The sequence below is a fragment of the Monodon monoceros genome, unplaced genomic scaffold (assembly GCF_005190385.1).
Source record: "Monodon monoceros isolate NGI ecotype Baffin Bay Population unplaced genomic scaffold, NGI_Narwhal_1 Super_Scaffold_12, whole genome shotgun sequence".
Classification (NCBI taxonomy): domain Eukaryota; kingdom Metazoa; phylum Chordata; class Mammalia; order Artiodactyla; family Monodontidae; genus Monodon; species Monodon monoceros.
This window is the reverse complement of record NW_021703768.1, coordinates 117,624,199-117,638,574: the sequence shown is the minus strand read 5'-3', so window position 1 is coordinate 117,638,574 and position 14,376 is coordinate 117,624,199. Positions and strand designations below refer to the sequence as shown.

The 14,376-nt window shown below is 45.2% G+C and overlaps 2 protein-coding genes across 4 annotated transcripts; both read right to left on the bottom strand.

Annotated features, from left to right (window-relative positions):
* Positions 1 to 420: 420 nt before the first annotated feature.
* Positions 421 to 5,872, bottom strand: ZMAT2 (zinc finger matrin-type 2). Its single transcript, XM_029216446.1, has 6 exons — positions 5,780 to 5,872; positions 5,356 to 5,449; positions 4,015 to 4,138; positions 2,701 to 2,774; positions 2,112 to 2,257; positions 421 to 1,481 (listed from the first exon to the last, which is right to left on the bottom strand). The coding sequence occupies exons 1-6, from the start codon at positions 5,795 to 5,797 to the stop codon at positions 1,338 to 1,340; spliced, it is 600 nt and encodes a 199-aa protein (XP_029072279.1). The 5' UTR covers positions 5,798 to 5,872; the 3' UTR covers positions 421 to 1,337.
* Positions 4,033 to 14,364, bottom strand: HARS2 (histidyl-tRNA synthetase 2, mitochondrial). Of its 3 annotated transcripts, XR_003792637.1 has the most exons (15): positions 14,088 to 14,361; positions 12,806 to 12,880; positions 12,284 to 12,403; positions 12,079 to 12,174; positions 11,259 to 11,384; positions 11,046 to 11,153; positions 10,688 to 10,786; positions 10,274 to 10,367; positions 9,820 to 9,947; positions 9,485 to 9,727; positions 9,205 to 9,321; positions 7,875 to 8,021; positions 7,198 to 7,458; positions 5,356 to 5,449; positions 4,033 to 4,138 (listed from the first exon to the last, which is right to left on the bottom strand). XR_003792637.1 is itself a non-coding variant. In XM_029216445.1 (13 exons), the coding sequence occupies exons 1-13, from the start codon at positions 14,193 to 14,195 to the stop codon at positions 7,399 to 7,401; spliced, it is 1,521 nt and encodes a 506-aa protein (XP_029072278.1). In that variant the 5' UTR covers positions 14,196 to 14,364; the 3' UTR covers positions 6,640 to 7,398. The 3 variants fall into 3 exon arrangements, 2 of the variants coding, with proteins under 2 accessions (XP_029072277.1, XP_029072278.1); XM_029216445.1 differs by lacking the exons at positions 4,033 to 4,138; positions 5,356 to 5,449 and having other exon boundaries at positions 6,640 to 7,458; positions 14,088 to 14,364; XM_029216444.1 differs by lacking the exons at positions 4,033 to 4,138; positions 5,356 to 5,449; positions 12,806 to 12,880 and having other exon boundaries at positions 6,624 to 7,458.
* Between the last annotated feature and the right edge of the window lie 12 nt (positions 14,365 to 14,376).

Genomic DNA, 14,376 nt, shown 5'->3' with positions numbered 1-14,376 from the left:
CCCCCTCCAGGGACACAGACATCTTTCATTGTCATAACTTGGGGAGAAGGTGCTATTGGCAACTAGTGAGTAGAGGCTAGAGATACTCTAGACACCCTACAGTGCACAAGGGAGCCTCCACAACAAAGAATTACCCAGCCCAAAATGTCAACAGTGCAAACACCGAGTAACCCTGTGCCTAGCCTAACTGCAGAGAGTTAGGAAATCACTAAGTTTTCAACCCTGAGCTCTGCTGTTCCAGAAACAGAAGATCAAAGGAGGCTAAAATTACAGGAAAAGTTATATTCAAACTCCTCCAGACACAGATCACATCAGAGTAAAGTATAACTCGTGTTGAAGGCACCTAGAAAAAAAGTGACAGGGCTCAAATGAAGGGAGAAGAATAAGTATGGGGAAGAAAAAACAATACACAGGGAAGAATATGGGATGTTCCCACCAAATGTGAAATAGGCCCAGTCAATGCTATTTATTATACATGTTGAACAGCCTCTGAGACCCAAGGGCTCCCATACGAGGTTTTCTCCTTTTTCTTTTTTGCATCAAACAGGTTCTTCCAAGAGCCTGCTTACAAGGAAGACAAAAACAGAGTAATCCTCAATAAAATGAAACAAATAGGAAAAGCTGAACAGTGTACATATGAAGAACAAAGGTTAAAAAACTCACCAGACAAAAACCACACCAAACACTCATCCCATTTAATTTCCTGTTACATGCTCTGAGGAAGCTGAGAACACCAGGCCCCAAGGCAGCAATGCTCCTGAGGCTCTAGCTTAGGCTCCCTCTATGTGACAGTTTCATGCACACGCACCCGCACATACCAATGACCCAGGCAGAAGTACACATGCATGCACAGGTGGCCGGAGAACCACGGGGCGGGACTGGGGGAGAATGGCAAAAGGAGGGGCCAGTCAAGGATATGCTATCAACTGGAAACTGGGGACCCAGAGAACCCTTCTGCTGTAGGCTAAGCAAGAGTAAAAATTAAAACAAAGGCAGAACACAGGGTAAATGTAGGATGCTCAGATGAGATGGACAGATGAAGAGGGAAAGATGCAAGGGGAGTTTCGGGAAAGCAACCTCAGAAGAGGTGGTTTTTCTTTATTGGGAACTCAGATGATCAGACGTCCTCTGTCTCCAGTGAAATACTGAGGCTGAAGGAACATGCCACAGCACATTCCTTTGCATCCTGTGCTCTCTCGCAAGGTAGAGGGAAACCACAAACACCTACCCTCTAGCCCTCCCCACTGCCACTCTTAAGGACTTTCCCCAGTACCTCCCAAAAGATGACGCCCACACACACAAAGTTAGGCCTGGCAAAAAGCCAAGCATAGAAAGCCTCAGTAACTCTTCTTGGTGGAACCAAAGCCAGAGAAGCCCATCACAGCTGCCATCTCATCATCCTCCTCAAATGTCAAGTCCTCCTCAGCCCTCCTTTTCTTCTCCTTCTGTTTCTCTTTCTTGTAGGCTTTGGCCTTTTCCTCCTAGAAGGGAAATCACTCAGAATCAGTTCAGACTCGTGAGCCAATTCTATCTTTAGAATAAAATAATTAAAGACAAGTAAAATTTCAAGAGCAGAGGAAAAGCCACAGTAAAGATCATAAGGGACAAGAAAGAGAAGTTTTAGCCTGTGGAAAGCATTTCTCAATCCGACATCCCAGTTCATCTCTAGTTCTTAACGCGATGGGAGTAAAGCCACATAATAGGAACTAACATTCTGGGGCATAGAGTACAAGCCAGGAATTGGTCTAAGTGCTTTATGTATATTATATACTAAGATCTTGAATATGGGGAAACAGAGGCACAAAGAGGTTATATAGCTTATCCAAGATTCACAGCCAGTATGTGAAGGAAACAGAATGCTGACCCAGTCAGCCTGGTTCCACGGGCCTGCTGGGGACTAGGTGCATTTAATTAATCACTCCTGTAGTTAAAAAAAAAAAAAAAAAAAAGTATGGCCCAGATGGTCCAGAAAAAAAGGATAGGTTTAGAGCCATTTCCTTCAGATTATGAGAGTCCCAAACAAGGGCAATAAATGTTCCCCTTAATGTACAGAAATTCAGGAGATATAACTCTCCTCTGGGGATGGGAGTGGAATGAGGAAGAGAGCCTACCTCTTCTCTGAGTTCCTTCATCCTTTCCTCAAAATCATAATCCTTCTGCTTCTCTTCCATCTTCTTCTTGTTGACTTCAAAACGTTTCTTCACCTGATCCAAAGTGGAACGTTCTACACGCATAGACATGCCCAGGTTTCGCTGATCTGGGTAGGGTCAACAGTGAAGAAGGTAAGGTTGTTAAGACATCCTAAGTCCCTCAAAAAGTCTTTTCCTGACATTAAAAAAAAAAAACAGACTCATAAAACACACAGTAAAAATAATTAGGGCTAAAAAAACCTTCCCTGGCAGCAGCCCCAGATAACAAGATATAAGCAGCTTTCAATTACCCTTACTGAGCAGATGCACACCAGTGGGGACAGCTGGGCCCTGGAGAAGACCATGGTCTAGGCTTGTTGACAGCTTAGAACAGATACTCACCTCATGGACTCCAGAAACATTAAATAATGAAGTAAAGAATGACTTATGCTGAAGCAACTAGAGAATTCCCCAGACACTGAAAAAGAGGCCCAATAGTAACTACCCTTTCCCGCACCCCACCTCCAAAACTCAAATCCAGCCCCAATCACAAACTACCTCCAAGTCTTACGTTTCTTTCCATTAATGTGATCCAGGAAGTTGATGGAGTCTTTCACCACACAGTCACAGACATTGCAATAGTATCTAGAAAACAGAAAGAAATAGCACTATGGACACATCTGGTTGTAAGGATTTTATCGTTTTCAACCAAAAAACTCATTATTTTTAGGTAAAATTTCTTTTTAGAAGAAGCATCCTCATTTCCACAAAGCCTTGGCTCTTGGAAGAGTGTGGCTGCCAACTTCCAAGATGGCCCCAACAATGATCCCACACTCCTGGTATTCCTACCCTATATAGGCCCTTCCCAATTTGCACAAGCGTTAGTCTGTGTGATCAATAGAATGTATCAAAGGTGATGCTATGTCACTTCCAAGATTAGGTTATGAAAAAACATGGATTCTTAGTCTGTTCACGAGGATCACGTGCCCTGGAGAAGTCACTTGCTTTGTTGTGAGCGGCACTATGGAGCGGCCCATGGAGCATAGAACTGAGGCCTCCAAACCACAGCCACGTGACAGAGCTTGGAAGCAGATCCTCCAGCCCCACTTATACCTCAGATGAATGCAGACGCAGCAGACACCTTGATGACAGCTTTGTGAGAGACACTGAGCCAGAACCACCTAGGTAAACCTTTCCCAGGTTACTTCCCCACAGATTCTGTGAGCTATCCATTGTTTTATGCTGCTAAATACTGGGTTAATGTATTAATTTAAATAGCAATAGATAACTAACACAAAGAGGAAGGACAACAGTGGATTTACTCAGAGAAGCAGCTCAGAAAAGTGTCACTCGTTGTTATCTGTATTATGCTCCTGCTGGAAAACCTAACTGGACAGAGAGGTAGTGGTGAGCAAAAAGATGAAGAGTTCTTGTGGGACCCTTCTTCCTAAAGGTTATAGTCTTGGTCTAGGAGGAAGGTGCACAACCAGGAAATCCAAAACAGCTACAACCTTTGCAGCCAGTCTGGAACCTCAACCCCCTTTATTCACCATCAACAGCTCCTGGGCTCCATTCTAGCTTCACCTAATTTCTCCCCTAGACATCTCCTCAGTAGTCCTTTTCTTCATTTCTTCCTCTGGCAGGAGAACAAATAATCCCTTTTAAGATATTAAGAAGTAGTTACAGTGCTAATATGAAGATGCCTACAGAGTGACCCCTCTTAGAGACACTATTATGTTAACTTGAGACCTTGGAGGACAATGGATGGAATTACAGGAAACAAGGTTGTTATTCTAAGGCCAGGTACACTGCTCAACACTTCCTAAAACCAACGCAGTTTATTAGACTTACTCCTGGCTGCAGAGAAAGATGAAAAGCCACTCACCCTCCCATCTCAGACTGTGGGGTGGTCTTGGTAATGACGATTGTCTTCCCAAGTTTGGATTCCAGGTCCACCTTGTAGTCCCTATGCCGGAGAAGCTCTCGCTTGACTGGCTGCACTGGTTTTCCTGAAATATAATGGGGAAGGAAGTCCCTTCATTATTAGAGTTCCCTAACCAGAAAGGAAAAGAAACACATGAAATCTAAAATCCTGAGGTTTACTTTCATGTCTTTTTGAAACCTGAAGCAAGGGACACAACAGTCACTTCTAGCAGCAGCTAAGGAGAAGCTCAACACAGAAAAAATGACAAGCAATCCTTAACTCTCTACATCTTTCCTCCACTTCAAATCCAACGAGTCTAAAAGCAATGTGTTTTTGTTGTTGTTGTTTTTGCGGTACGCGGGTCTCTCACTGTTGTGGCCTCTCCCGTTGCGGAGCACAAGCTCTGGACACGCAGGCTCAGCGGCCATGGCTCACGGGCCCAGCCGCTCCGCGGCATGTGGGATCCTCCCAGACCGGGGCACGAACCCATATCCCCTGCATTGGCAGGCGGACTCTCAACCCCTGCGCCACCAGGGAAGCCCCTAAAAGCAATGTTTTTTATTCATTAACTAACTGAATTGAAGGGAGGAGCTCTGAATTTTCACAAAAAGCAACCTTTTAAAAGAAGAGTAAGACCACTCAATAGTGCTTTCAAACAGATATCCCAAGCATAAAACAGAAAGGAATCTTCTGAAAGCTGGGAAAACTTTTAAAGGGGGACCAACATTTAGGAAATATCTGTTATATGTCAAGTACTATTGTACAAGTTACATAAAAACCAAAAGTTAGATTATGCAACGTGGTGTAGAAGTAAAGCAGAAGAAAAATGTACAGTTTGAAAACAGATGAGAAAATAAGACGTTTCTTTTTATACAGTGGACTCTCTAGGAGAGAAGCACCAACTCCCTGACATAGTATAACGCACAGAGAACAGCACTAAGCGCTAGGTTAAACAATACCATGTTCCCTGCTGCTCTTCAAAAGCAATAATACAAAGCAGCAAAATACTCCTTCTTCTGTCACTAGTAAGGATCCCACTCTCTTCTCTGTACTTGAGGAAAGTACGAAATGAGCCAAACAAAGGTAAGGCAAGGAAGCAGAATCACAGAGCTGGAAAGCACCTCAAAAGCACTTCAGTCCATCTCTTCGCTCTCATACCTGAAGAAACTGAGGACCAGGGAGGCAATGCTCTGCCAAAGGTTACACAAGAAATGAGGACAGCGCATTTCAACTCCCCACCCACTCTCCAACCATTGCATCGCCTCTATAATACACTTAGCACTTGATGGAGAAGGCACCCACCATCCTTCTTTTCTCTCTCTTCCGTGAGCCTCTTCTCGGCGAGCTTCTCATATTCATCTTTGTCCCACTTTCGGCGAAAGTCCAAGTTTTTTGTCTGGGGGGAGGAAAAAGCGCTTGAGATTCGTCGCTAATCGTGTCCGACTCCTGGAAAAACGGAAGCGCGTCCTCGCTGCCAAGGCGGCCCCGGGACCTGGGGAAAGCGAAGCCTCTCCGGACAGCACCAGGAGGCTGAGGTTGCCTCAGGACCCCAACCAGAGCCCTCCCCGATTCCACTGACCCTGTACCGGGGCCTTACGAAGAAGCTCTTGAACTGGGGCCATTAGATTGCGAGGAGGTGTCGGGAAGTCAATCGGGTGCAGAATACTCGGCGCCGAGAAGCCACCCCCGACCCCCCACCCCAAGCCTCCTCACACACAACACCTACCCCACTGCCCGACGCCATCTTCACTTCGAAGTGAATGGGAAGCCGGAAAATGCCGTAAAAAGTGGCCTTGAGCCGTAAAGCAAGCTTGCCTCCAATAAGCTTAGACTCTCGTGTTCTGAACGAGGTAAGCACTGGAGGGCTTCTAAAACAGGATTTCGGCCCCGCCCCCGCCCCCAAAGAAATAGCGCATGCGCAAGGAAAGTTTGAAGCAACACGGAAGTAAGGGCGCCTGGAAACGTTTTTGCCGTGGCTTTCAAAACAAGCGTAGATTCAACTTGTCTTTTTAACCATAGAGGAAAATGAGATTCGGATCAGTGCTCTCTGATCTAATCTAATCAACCTGCGTGCACTGCCAAGAATTTCCAAACCTTCTTTAAGGCTGAAGCGCCGTTATAGGGGCTCTAGATGCACTAAAAATATGGCCCCAAGAGCGCTGAACTGTTTGTAAAGGCTGCAGCCTTTCCAACGCACATATGCAAAGCGCTTTTTGCGGCTTGTCTCTTTATCTTGAAGCAATGCTATCAAACTTTGGTTAACTCATTTTTCCTTCAGCTGAGAAACAGTCATTCAATCTATAGTGCACAGTTTAATCAACATGATGGGACTTGGGAAGGTCGGTCATCAACAACACTCTAGGGTGAAGAACTCTAGCAGATATCTCACTATACATTGATTTAGTGACGTGACTGTATCTCCAAGTTGGGGGGGGAAGGGGAACTGTGGCTGCTCCCTTCACTGAATACAGAAACATCACCCCAGGGAGGTTACTCCTAGCTCACAGAATCCTCCAGTGTACACTCAAGCGTTTTCCATGGCCTATGCAAACCAATCCCTTGGTAACAAATTACCCAAACTATTATATTTAATATTTTATTTAATATATTATACAACCACTTCTAGAACAGGCACCTCCATGGCAGGACATGGAAGTCAGAGCAGTGATTCTGGCACAGGTAATGGTCTCCAAAATCTCAAAAGATCAGATCTCAATCTTGTCAGGTCACTTATTAAGTTCAACATTCAAGATTATTAAACAGACAGCCTCACCCTGCTATTATTAACAATGGATGGGCTAGAGAGATGCCACATCAATATGGGCACTGCTATGCCCTTGGGATAGCAGCTCTGTCCTCAAACAAAACAGAAGACAGTCATTGCCCAACTCTTTGCTGTCTCCCAAAAACTCCCTGGACAGGCCAAGGGCAGGTTATGGACAAACTTCCCAGAAACTGGCTCAGAAGCCAGAGCGGAAGGCTAAGTATTTGACTTTTGATCTCAATGGTCAGAATCCTCTCAACCTGAGGTGACTTTCCCAGAGACTTGCTCATAGCAACCATCTCAGCACCTGTTGGCAGCACTCAGTGGCATTTCAAACCTGCCATCTGCCTCGGATGTTAGAGCATGTCTCTGTCACGTACCAGCCATCTGCGCCCATGCAGAATAGCTGCTCACACTAGCCCAGGAGTCCTCAGGGCCTTCTACAGTTCTGTACCCAGGAAGGATGAAGGATGCAGAGGCACTTGTCACCCATCCTGGCCAGCAGTTATGAAGTCCCTCAGGAAGTCAGTCCTAGATGAAACCTTTTCTACAAAGAGCAGCAGATGGCATTCAGGCAAGGATCAAGACTCAGACAGTCGCTTCTGAATTTCAGCCACAAGATTTTCCCGTGTAATGGCCACCTGAAACATAACAGAACTCTCATGTGACAAACTAGAGAGTGATACTAGTTCCTTAGCCACTACTTTTCTGGATTCATTTAACTGTGCAACTGCTCCCACTACTTATGCAACCAGTAGGGAGGAGTATGTGCTTCAACCTGACCTGGAGAATGTATGCCCTCAAGACTAAAGGGATTCAAACACCTGATCTATGTCTATTTTGTTGATGAGTCTTGAAATACCCATAGAGATTTTGTTTGTCCTTTTGCCCACCCAACCAATCATCGGCTATAATGGTTGCCTAGGGTGGGTGCTCATTCATCTCTATCACGATTAACCCTGGAGATATTTTCTCAGCCAAAAGATATATATTTCTTAAAGAATCTAAGAAAAGTAGAAACACTTGGTCCCTCCTATTTCTGCCTGCCCCCACTCACCTCCTCCCGGCTGGCCACTGAACGGAGCATGATGACCCCTTCCTTCAGTTCTTGCTCACCAATAATGACCACCAGTGGGATGCCCATGTTCTCACAGTAGTGCAGTTGAGTTAGTAGTTTAGGGTTGTTCTTATACATCAGCTCTGCCTGAAAAGGGTTAAGAAAGAATAGGGGACTTAGGGACTTCCCTGGTGGCACAATGGTTAAGAATCCGCCTGCCAATGCAGGGGACATGGGTTCGAGCCCTGGTCCAGAAAGATCCCACATGCCGCGGAGCAACTAAGCCCATGCGCCACAACTACTGATCCTGCACTCTAGAGCCCGTGAGCCACAACTACTGAGCCCACGTACCACAACTACTTACTGAAGCCCGCAAGCCTAGAGCCTGTGCTCTGCAACAAGAGAAGCCACCGCAATGAGAAGCCCACGCACCACAAAGTAGCCCCCACTCGCCGCAACTAGAGAAAGCCTGCGCGCAGCAACGAAGACCCAATGCAGCCAAAAAATAATTAATTAATTTTAAAAAAAAGAATAGGGGACTTAGAAGTGACCATACCGAAGCAACCTAAGTGTCCATCAACGGATGAATGGATAAAGAAGATGTGGCACATATATACAATGGAATATTAGCCATAAAAAGAAACGAAATTGAGTTATTTGTGGTGAGGTGGATGGACCTAGAGATTGTCATACAGAGTGAAGTAAGTCAGAAAGAAAAATAAATACCGTATGCTAACACATATATATGGAATCTAAAAAAGAAAAAAAAATGGTTTTGAAGAACCTAGGGGCAGGACAGGAATAAAGATGCAGACATAGAGAATGGACTTGAGGACACGGGTAGGGGGAAGGGTAAGCTGGGACAAAGTGAGAGAGTGGCATGGACTTATATATACTACCAAAAGTAAAATAGATAGCTAGTGGGAAGCAGGCACATAGCACAGGGAGATCAGCTCGGTGCTTTGCGTCCACCTAGAGGGGTGGGATAGGGAGGGTGGGAAGGAGACGCAAGAGGGAGGAGATATGGGGATATATGTATATGTATAGCTGGTTCATTTTGTTATAAAGCAGAAACTAACACACCATTGTAAAGCAGTTATACTCCAATAAAGATGTTAAAAAAAAAAAAAAAGAAAAGAAGTGACCATACCACTCAAACCCAAGGAGCAGGCATATCCAAATAAGTAAGTAGCTCACCCTCATACCCTAAGAAGACACACTAGTGAAGACTAGAAAGATCTTGAGTTCCACCTTAGGCATAAGGTAGAACTGGGCCTGGTGCATGAATTCCACATATACCTAGATGTTTTGGATATTAGCTCCATTATACCTTGATCCCAGCATCCCAAAGCTCTGCAATTAGCTTCAGCCGTTCTTGGAGAAAGTTCTTCTGTGGTGTGGCCACAAACACTTGGGTCTCTGTGGTCCGTATCTTCTCACCAAAAGTCTAGTAAAAGAGAGAGAGAAGGTAAAACTAATAAAAACTTCCTTTGCACCAATAATTCAAAAAAAAACAAAAACAATCATCAGAAAAACAGTCCAACTGCACTTCCAGAAACACGAGAGTTTTTAAGGTCTGCAGCCCCACTCTAACCCTACCGAGGACCTACCTTCATCCTCTGCTCCACAATGGAGAAGATCCGCTCCACCCCAATGCTGAGCCCCACACATGGCACGTTGTGGCCTTTGGGGTCAAACATGCCCACCAGCCCATCATAGCGCCCACCAGCAGCCACACTGCCCACATTCAGTGGCTCCTCCTCAGCATGAGCTGGGGTCTGTAGCAGCACCGCTTCATAGATCACTCCTGTATAGTAGTCCAGGCCCCGAGCCAGGCTCAGGTCAAAGGAGATCTGTGGGGACAAGGTTATAGTCAGTCTTAGACAAGACTCAGGACCCTCAGAGCCCTAGACACAGCAGGAGGTGCACTCCCTACCCAGCTTACCTTCTCAGCAATTCCAAATAAAGTCAGGTATTCAAATAGCAGCTTCAGGTCTCCCAAGCCCTCTAGGGCCTGCTTGTTCTGGGATAATCTGGGATCCTGGAACATTTGTTTCACCAAGGACACCCCTCCTGGGGAGACATGTGGGGAGAAATAATGTCTGTGTTATACACCCAGATGTGTTTCATCCAAATTTATCCCTCATATGCTCCAGCTAGTCCTCCTCATTTTCTTAAAAAAAAGATCCTGATCACATATGACCAGATGCTCCTCTTCTGCCTCCATCTTTGACACCTAAAGACATAACTGGTTACAGTAAGTAAAAAGGTTATTAAATTAAAACCAGGCTCTGGAACTTAGCACATTTATGAAAAGGAGCTGTTTCAGACGTAGAAGTTATACACTTATCACCCTCACTCTGGTTCTATCATGTACCTCTGAAAACACTGATTCTTACCATGACATTGGACGTAATCCCCAATTCGATCAGCTATTTCAGCAGCCAGGCCTTTCTTTGCCACCATCTCATGTCTCACATCTTTCCAAGACATCTGCACAAACACCCAAACATTAGCCTAGCCCCAAGATCCTTCTTTCTCTTAATGGAAAAGGACATCTCATTTCATTCATTATGTATGTCACGAGTAGCTAACACTCTACTCAGCAAAGTCAGAGGCAGCTTAGGAAATCCAGCCATAATCTCCACTGCACAGCAAAACTCAGGTCTCGTTTCAGAATGTCTCCTTACCTTCCTCCCAGAAATAGCTCACTTCCAGCCACCATCTCCTTATTTTCCTCTAAAGGTATATATAGATTTGAAGGCAGGGCAGAAACTCTGATAGGATCTACTGAAGCATGTCTTCTTTGTTACCTTGTCTAGTTTGTCTACCGAGGAGCAGATGGCATGGAACTTGCTTTCAGGAACACCACAGACGGCAAATATCCCATCCAAAATCCGCCGGTCATTGACCTGTGAACTCAATGGAAGTGACCCAAGTGGGTTATGAATGACCTCTCCTTCAAAACAATGGCAGTCCCTACTTGCCTGACTCATAAAAGGGATAGAAAGGAAATTCCACAGGGTGACTATATAGATATAGATATAAAATGCAACACCTGTACTAAGAAAGTCCTAGAGCTACAGGCTTAATGGCTGGGGTCACCTATGTTTTCAAACAGCATTAGGCCAAATCCAGACTTCTCCCCTCAGTCCTCGGCTCTGGCCTCACCTTAATGAGAAAATCCCCCAGCTGCAAGCCACTAAGGATTTCACACATGATCTTCAAACACTCTGCATCAGGGATCATAGGGTCAAACTGACCAGCAATGTCAAAGTCCTACAGCAAAGAAAAAGACGGGCGAAAAAAAATTAGTGAGCAGCCAGTTCCTAGGTTGTGGTCCCCAAAACTATCAAACCACACTGCCTCCATCAGGTCACTTACACACTGACAGAACTCCCTGTAGCGGCCTTGGGCTATGGTTGGGCTCTCCCGACGCCACACCTTTCCAACATGATAGCGTTTCATCTTCTTCACTTTATTCATGGCCAGATAACGAGCAAAAGGGACCTCACACAAATAGGTTAAGGAGGAAGAATACTACATCCAGAGCTTAGCCCCAGTGGAAAGACATTAGGGAGGACTGGGCCTCTATCAACTGGATCTCATCCACTAGGATTAGAACAAGGACTTTCTCTGTCTCCTTTCCCACTATCACCAAGGCATAGCAATCAATAAACACTGAATAGTGTCAAATGAAGGAATCCCTGCAAGTTTGGTAGAAAGCAGGGGAAGCAGAGATAGAAATGATCCAAGAACTTCAAGTCTGGGCCATTCCCTCCCATTCAGATCAAGTCTCAACTGTCTCAGAAGAGTCAAGCTTCAGAACCTGGATTTGCCTACAACTTCTATATCAATGTTTCTTCAAGTGTTCAAGGACCACCTGCATCTTAATTATCCAGGTACCTATTTAAAATGCAGATTTCTGAACACCACTCCAGCTACAGAATTAAGAAAACCTGGGGCTAGAGGTCAAGAATCTGTATTTTTGCAAGCTTCCTCAAGGGATTCTGACACACTATAAACTTAAATGACAGAGCTCCAGGCCAGGCTCTGCTGGCAGAATTGCCTTCTGGAAGAAACTTGAAGTAAAGGCTGCTGCCAATGAACCTATAGGGTCCCAGAGTCACTCCTGTCCCGTTATCAGAGAATGACCTCTGGGTTTGGAAAGAGGTCAGTCAGGCTGCCGTACTCAGAAGGATACAGTAAGGTCATAGCGCAAGGACAATAGCTCTCCACCCTGATCCTTCAGATCATAGATGAGCCCAGAGTCCTCTCCATACTTCTCAGTAAGCGTTTCCTGCAGGCGTCAAACAGAAAGTGCCACAGTTAAAAGGAGGACTCCAGAACATAGGCTAGAAGCCCTTTGGGAAAGAAATGGGGTTCCTGCATTTTTTTTCTCCTCTTACCTTTAGCTCAAATGCCGGGGTATCCAACCCCTTTGCTCCATGACGTTTAAAGCAGCTAACAACCATATCAAGAATTTTCTCCCTCACGACCACCTGCTGGGGACTAAGATCTCTGGTGCCCTAGAAACCAAAAGGAGCCAGAGTGAAAACAAAGACAAAGACAAGTCCATTTAAGACAAAGAGTTAAACTATATCTATAATCTAAGGTCTGGAGTTGAAATCTCTTTGAGTTCAGATGACTATGAGCCCCACCCAGTATCTCAAGAATAGTGAAGAATTAGTGAAATAGTGAAAAATTAAAAATAGGGAATACCCTGGGGGTCCTATGGTTAGGACTCTGCGCTTTCACTGCCAAGGGCCTGGGTTCAACCCCTGGTCGGGGAACTAAGATCCCGCAAGCCATGCGGCACAGCCAAAACAAACAAACAAACAAAAACAAAAACATTAAAAGTGGTCAGGAAGAGAAGCACAGGGCAGAACTCCAAGGCACTCTAACAGACAGGGTGGGGCAAAGGGCATTACCTTTGGGGTCTTGATAATAAAATTTGATTTCTCTTGATGTGGTTTCAGTTGGGTTGCTAACGCTGCCTCCGCAACCTGGCAGAAGAAATGTGAGATATGGCTCCTCTCAATACTGGCCAAACCTGTGGTATCTCTGGCCCTGTGTACCACCAACCTGAAAATATTGTTGGCCCTGAGCAACAGTAAGTCTGAACACTATCTTATCTATCCCAATCTCAGCCCACTTCCAAAAACCCAGTTGTGTCTGCAACATATATGTAATACACATGGGATCAGATGTTTACCATACAAACTTCCTCACTATAATTGGAGTTTTTAAAAGTATGAAAAACTTTAACCAGCAAAAAACAAGGAAGGCACAAAGCAACCCAAGACTACCACCACTAACCATATAGGAGTAGGGATTAGTACGATCTCCAGTTCTCAGTTCCTACTCAAAGAGCAAAAACTAAGAATTGTTAATAAGGTAGTAATGGTCATTAGGTTTGGAGATAGGGAAAAAGTAACTGGAAGACAGAAGAGAAACAGCCCAAGAACACAGAACATGCCTGTGGAATGAAAAGGAATGGATTTCCTGATTGAAAAAAAAAAAAAAGCCGACTGGTAGGATGCTGTGACTGCAAATAACAAAAGATCTGAGCTCTGTTGTTCATGATAGCACAAAGCATCTACTAGGAACACAAAAGTGTCATTCCCAAGGTAAAACAGAATCTGTGATTTTGATTATCCCCAGCAGGCTGTATGCCCTTCCAGAAATATAGAGCGTGTAGTAGTTCATACTTTGGCAGATTCTGTGCTCCAAAGGACAGCAGTTGAAGCCCACAACCCCTCCTAAGAATCCATAATCTCTGAAAACTAAAAATTTTGAGGTAAATTCTAATGTGAACTCACTCTACTTATGGCCGTTAGTCATCTCACTTAGTGGGAATATTCATATATTTTGCTTAAAAAAATTTAAATGTGTTTGATCCCAAAAGGTTCAGATAAGGGACTGTGGACCTATATTAAAATGCTCCCTTACTATGTAGCCATAGATAAGTCATTTAACCTTGGAGCCTCCGTTTCTTCAACTGTAAAACGGAAATAATAACCCCAACATCTCAAGATTGCTATGATGATTAAATGACAAAGCATCCTAAAAGGCCTTAGCTCTGTGTTGGTACATGGTGGGCACTCAATAAAAAACCGACTGTTAATACTGCGGGAGTACAGGCCGCGAGTCTATGCTTTCAGACCTGGAGATCCTGCCCCGACAGACCAGAGCTATCTCAGTCTGGCTCACCTGGCTATGAGAATGGACTGCCCTGATGCATACAGCACCGGGCGGTCGCCGGAGCTGGCCAAACAGCACAGCCCAGGCCCTCCCATGTAGGAGTCCGAGCTGGGGCATCGTGCAGCAGGAGGCAGGATTTCCGGAACACGAGGCAAAGGACCTAGGAAAGAGGCAGATAGGACCCCAGGAAGGGTACAGGGCGCTGTAGAGGCGAAGCCCGAGCACCACAGAAGAGGTGAGCGTTTCTACACCTCCCGAATTCCGGAGGGCTGCTCCAGCCCTCTCAGGCTCCCGCCCA

Excerpts from the sequence above, each read along its gene's own strand:
- ZMAT2 (XM_029216446.1), bottom strand. Across the intron at positions 4,139-5,355 it reads AGAGAGAGAAAAGAAGGATG|GAAAACCAGTGCAGCCAGTC; the intron begins GTGGGTGCCTTC and ends ATTATATTTCAG. Across the intron at positions 2,258-2,700 it reads TCACATTAATGGAAAGAAAC|ATCAGCGAAACCTGGGCATG; the intron begins GTAAGACTTGGA and ends GACCCTACCCAG.
- HARS2 (XM_029216445.1), bottom strand. The coding sequence starts at position 14,195 with ATGCCCCAGCTCGGACTCCTACATGGGAGGGCCTGGGCTGTGCTGTTT. Across the intron at positions 11,154-11,258 it reads ACAGGGAGTTCTGTCAGTGT|GACTTTGACATTGCTGGTCA; the intron begins GTAAGTGACCTG and ends TCTTTGCTGTAG. Across the intron at positions 8,022-9,204 it reads TTTGGGATGCTGGGATCAAG|GCAGAGCTGATGTATAAGAA; the intron begins GTATAATGGAGC and ends AACCCTTTTCAG.